The sequence below is a fragment of the Fulmarus glacialis genome, unplaced genomic scaffold (genome assembly GCF_000690835.1).
Source record: "Fulmarus glacialis isolate BGI_N327 unplaced genomic scaffold, ASM69083v1 scaffold4375, whole genome shotgun sequence".
NCBI classification, from domain to species: Eukaryota; Metazoa; Chordata; class Aves; order Procellariiformes; family Procellariidae; genus Fulmarus; species Fulmarus glacialis.
In genome coordinates this window covers 84,488-90,135 of record NW_009214800.1, presented here as the reverse complement: position 1 = coordinate 90,135, position 5,648 = coordinate 84,488, and the positions used below count along the sequence as shown (strand labels likewise).

At 43.0% G+C, this 5,648-nt stretch overlaps 1 protein-coding gene across 1 annotated transcript; it reads left to right on the top strand.

Annotated features, from left to right (window-relative positions):
- Positions 1–328: 328 nt before the first annotated feature.
- Positions 329–515, top strand: LOC104077447 (receptor tyrosine-protein kinase erbB-4-like; the record flags this gene model as incomplete). The annotated part of the gene is made up of 1 exon (XM_009578696.1): positions 329–515. A coding segment is annotated over one exon (187 nt), but the record flags the coding sequence as incomplete, so codon positions are not given.
- Positions 516–5,648: the final 5,133 nt, after the last annotated feature.

Genomic DNA, 5,648 nt, shown 5'->3' with positions numbered 1-5,648 from the left:
TGACCTGCTCTCTGCTTTGAGTTATGCGAAGTCACCCTTTCGTGCATCTTCAATACTTACTGTGAATTTCTGCTCAAGTTTAATAAAACTGAAAAGAACATCTACCTCTTTATTTTCTAGTTTTCCAACTAGTATCTCTAATAAACTCAGTTAAAGTGAAGCAGAAATTGGTTAAAATCAATAAGTTGACACAGAATTTGTTTTCTAAAGTTGCTTTTTTTTTTTTCCTTGGGTACCGGTATCTCATACTAAAGCATCCACTGTATGAAAAATTCAGAACAATTAAAAATGGACCATCTCTAATGTTTGTTTAATTTTTGTCTTTCAGTCTATCCGAGAAGTCACAGGCTATGTTTTGGTGGCTTTGAATCAGTTTGAATACCTGCCATTGGAGAACCTGCGCATTGTTCGTGGGACCAAACTCTATGAAGAGCGATACGCTTTGGCAATATTTCTTAACTACAGAAAGGATGGTAACTTTGGACTCAGGGAACTTGGCTTGAAGAACTTGACGGGTAAGTGAAACTTGCAAATATCATGGATTAGTCGCAAGAAAAAAAATGAGCTTGTGGAATATTTGCCCCAGTGCCCTCAGTCACTTGCATTCTGCAAATAACTGAGGTACCACGAGAGGCTGACAGTTGTACATTGTTTGAGAGGCTCGTTGGTACTTCATTTCATTCTTTTTTGGTTCACAACTGTACTTTTCTCAGTACTGATCAAAGGCTGTGTATGGAGTTCATGCCAAGAGCGTATTCAAAACAAAAATAGTTGTTGAAAGAGCAGATGAACTTTTTTCTTCGTTTTGAGAACATGAGCATGTTGGTTTCCTTGTGATCCTTGGTTATTGGTGTTACATACTTTCTGCCAAGCTAGCTTAGCTTTAGCATCCCTTCTGCCTCTGCTCTTGCTGCTGGCTGTGTCACCATTGCTGCTGCACTGGAGGAACGGGGGGAGAGGAAGGGGATAGGAGGGGGAGACTGTATCTTTGGTGTATTTAATTTTAGAACTCCCTTTTCTAAGCAAAAATAGTGTATTATATATAGTGAGAAAAGTGCTTATTTTCTTGAGACAAAAATGTAAGCCAAGTCCATGGTTTTATGTTCATTTGTAAATTCAGGGCGGGATCATGATGTGGGGTAGATCAACATTTCATTTCTCCCAGCTGAGGATCTACAGTCAGTAGTTTGGGAGATTAAAAATTGGCTAAATATTACTGGACTGTAACTTAATAAAGTGCAGGCAGTGGCAAACTCTTTTTAGGGAGTTCACTGGAAGTATTTTATTTATACCTGGTTCCTCATCAGCTGTGATATTTCTACCCTAAGCTTTGGTGATTGTGAAATGGCCTTATTTGTGCTAGTGGCTAAATGCTGACTGAAAATCACTGACCTGAGCTGGATGTGGAGTTTGAACCTGAGTACAGAGAGGTGGGAGCCTTCTGAACTATATTTAGGCACCCTTCACACACTGCTTTTTTTGTGTCACAGTATTGAGAGTGGCACACAAGTGCTTCCAGTTCCCTGTTCCTCGAGCCTTGCCACGCCATACAGCTAAGCTTTCAGAAACAGGAGGGAAAAGGAGGCTTGAAATATTTTACAAAATAAAACAGTTTTGGCTGACTCTCTCTGATCAGGCTCTTTCTTCCGGTCATATTTTTAACAATTTTCTTTCCTGAGGCCATCATGCTGATATCAGAGTGCTTCCCAACGTCTCTAAATCCCTGCCATGCACTACTCTTCTCTCTATTACTGTCATAATCCAATTTCCTCCTCTTCTGTTCCCACATTTCTTCCCATTTTTCTGATTTAGGGCGTTCATTGTGACTGTCTATGCCTTCACATAATACAGAGCCATAGCATGAGGTAATAATAGTATTACCTGTTTCTTCGTATACTTTTTCTTGTCTGTGGGTCTCAAAATGCTTTGTAAAAGACGTTAGGCTGGGTGAAACTGAGACAGAGAGGTGAGGTGAGGCCAAGGCCAGAGGAGGACTGGAACCCTTTCCTCTTGAGTCTGAGGCTGCTGTTCTGCCAGGAAGCAAAGGTTGTATTTTCAGTGCTTGTTTAGCCATGGCTTTGCTGCTCCGTAAGGTAAAAAGAACATACCTTGTAGTCTCTGGCTCAAGATTTTCTTCGTGAACCAGCTGTCTGTGCCAATAGGCGGTTCGTCTGACTCTGGAGATTCTCACTGGGAGCTGCTTTTATGTGATAGGCATAGCACCAAAACTGCCCAGCAAATAGCTTGACTTTATTTTCAAGTGTCGTAAGAAAACCTGCCTTAACTCAGCCTCTGAATCTTTCCCAACATGAGATCATAACAGCCACTTCATCTGATTTAGGTGTTTACAAAGCCCTCTGATGGGATTATTTGGCTCAAAATATATCGTTGTCTCTTGGAGGAAAAGTGCCCTAATAACACTAGCTTGTCTCCTTGAGCACTTAAAATAGCTTCTGGGTGCTGAATATGAGCCAGTGCGTGCTTCAAAATACTCTTAATATTTTCTAGATAGCATGTGCCAGGGCCTCATGAGTCTCTGGTTAAGATGCACCTGGCTTTTTTTACCCACAACCTGCTTCTTGTTGCAAATGCTCTCCCTGGAGCATATTAATACTTAATTTATTTTCCTAACACATCTTTAGCATTAGTAGCTGCATAAAAATACCTGGTGGATGTGGGAGTCGGTGATGTTGCAAGGCTGCGATAGATCAGCTGTGTCTGAACCTATCCTGTGCCTACCAACTGCTCCATATTTACATCAGAAACAACGAGTGATTTGTCATTAAATTTAAGATGAAGCAGCCCCTGTGAGCTTGCTTCAGGTCTGCTGCAGATTGCAAAAGATTGGCTTTGAATGGTGCATCTCTTCCACTTGAGTAAAATACAAACATAACTCTTGCCTTGCGTGTGAAGAACTGTCTTTCCAGGGCTTATGCCTTGTTCACAGAAGTTTGGGAAGTTCTGTTCTTGTTTGTGCAGTGTGTGGATGATGGGATCCTGAGCGTATTTCTGCCCAGTACTGCACAATATACAAATGCAAACACTACTCCCTGTGTTAAATAAATGAGGAAGCTGCTCTCACCTGCAGATTATCCTCAGACTTAACCAGAGACAGTGTTTCAGCCTCCTGTGCAGTACCGTTGCGTTATTTTCAGTGTGTTGTTAATAATCAGGTTTTCATACGTAAATGTAACTTTAAATGCTTGAATTTCCTCCCTTACACTATAAAAAAAATAACAGCTATGAAGGATGTTTTATCTCACATAGAAAACATGATCCATCCTCACTCATGATGTCTGTCAACCCAAAAGGGAGTTTTGTTTGTGTAGCGCAGGCCAGGACCACATCCTAAAATTCATGTGACACTTTCAAAAAATCTTACCTATAAAAATCCTTTTCTCACTTGTTATAAAAACTTAGTCGATGGTTCCACAAACGTGTCAAAAACAAGCAGACATTGAACTAATGAAGTGGCTGCTGCCATCTCAGCTGGACTCATCTCAGCTTGCAGATTCAGCTGCCAAGTAGCCTTAAAGTAAAAAGGAAGGTTTGACATACTGAGCGTATTATTCAGCCTGAGATTAGCAGAATAACCGATGCTGAGGGAGAAGGTATGCCACCTTCTTCCATTCATTGCCTGTGAGCTAGTGCAAATCATTCCTGTCTTCCCCAGGTAGCTAGGCAGTCAACCTTAACTTATCCAATGAAAGGGCATAATCATAGTTCAGACTTCGAGTACTCCAAATATAGAGAATGCCTGATGGCTGCGTTTCATTACAGCATTTATCTTCATGAGTGGGGAAAGAGGGATAACTCACAAGTGCCAAAACCACTTACGAAGTATCCCATATTTTCCTCTGAGTGAGGATGAATAAGAGAGATCTACAGCAAACAATGAATCTTTGAGCAGTGATAACCTCATCTCCCCTATTGGCCTTGGGGACAGAGGATTACGGCCACCCCCTTTTTATTGCCTTGATCACAAAGCCCTCAGCCTGGGTCAGCAAGGCCTTTCCTTGGACCACATGCACACTGCATGAGCCACTGCTGGGTTCATGGTGTTGAGAGATGCGAATGCCTGTGTGTGACACCCGGCCTGAGCGGACGAGACGGAGGGATGCTGATTGTGGCATATTCCTTAATCGCTGCGGTTTTGTACGAGCGGGGCAAGCTGGGAAGAAAGCAATATGTAATTTGCCTCAGGCTTCCTATGCAACAGGTGGGGAAGGCATCGTATCTCTAACCTCAGAGAGGTGTTGCTAGGATACATGGAGGAATGAGGAATTTGTTTAAAAAATCCCTTTGGTACTCTCTGTGTGCAGGGCTGCTGCAGGAGTTATCAGCCCTGTAGAAGAAGCTGCAGTGGCTCTGTGACTGCCCAGGAGTGCTCCCTTCCCTATATCCTCGGAGCTGCACGGACCACAGAGGCATTTGCATCCCAGCACATCTTTGCTGACCTGCCGGTGGGTGGGAAAAAAGGGAGGAACACCTTGAGCACGGCTGTGCTTCCCTTGGGACAGGAGGGCTCTTCTGTGTGGTGGCACAGACCTCGGGGGCACGGGTTCCCCTTGCTCACCCCTCCCCTATGGAAGGAAGGGCCAAGGCTTGTGTCTGCCTCCACGCTCATAAATGCAAGTGTGCCTGCTAGTGCACGTCTGTCTCCTCTCCCCCAGGACACTGTTAGACTATTTTCTGGAGAAAAAATTGCCCCATTCCAGCTACTGCTCTCCTCAGACATCATAGGTGTGATTTGACAGCCAGGAGAGTCTGGAGACCGATCTCTGCTGGCAGTGGGTATGCAGCCACCCTGTGCTGAGCATGGAGGCAGTTACTAGCACGGATTCAGGCAGCTCCCTGCCAGTTGGCATCAGTGCCTGGGAACGCTTCCAGGCACTCCTCGGCTTATGGCTGCAGACGTGGCCCCAAGGAATCCCAGATAAGGGACCTGCAGGCTGAGGAGCAATTGCTTCCAGCTAGCACAGAGTTGCTCAGATGTGTTACCAAGGCAAATAGGTATATTGTGTATGGCCAGAAATAAATACTGATTTTGAGCCCCATGAGATTTATACTCATGAGTTTATTACGTTCAGTAAGAAGGGTGAGACATTGTTTTTTAAATTTCAGTAAGGCTAGAATTTTGCACAGTCTCTCTGAAGGATTTGGATATGCTTTTGTCATGCTAAATTGTGTAATTAATGTCTGTGATTCTTTGCAACTTGTTGATCAACAATTTATGCTCAGTTTTTTTTATTTCAAAGAAAAGCTGTTTTCAGTTCTGTCTCTAGTGTTAGAAATGAGCAATCTTGTTTGGAATGATTAGGGCAAGGAATTAAGCAAAAAGCTCATCATAATAATGATATATTGGTAAATGTTTTTAACTGGAAATTCAAACAATCCCACAGAAAGTTGTTTGCTGGTGTCCCCTTGCCCTCCAGTATTTTCACATAAACTATGAAATGCATATAGTAGATTGCAAATGGTCTAAACAGTTTGTTGAAAGTAATACGCAGAATGTTTGTCATGAGTCTCCAATGTCATGCGCTAAAATAACTTCACGTCACGCAGCTTCTCCTGCAACAAAACAGGGCTTAAAATCATGGGGAGGAGAAACTAGGCCAAATCCTTAGCTGGTGTAAATTGGCTTGCTT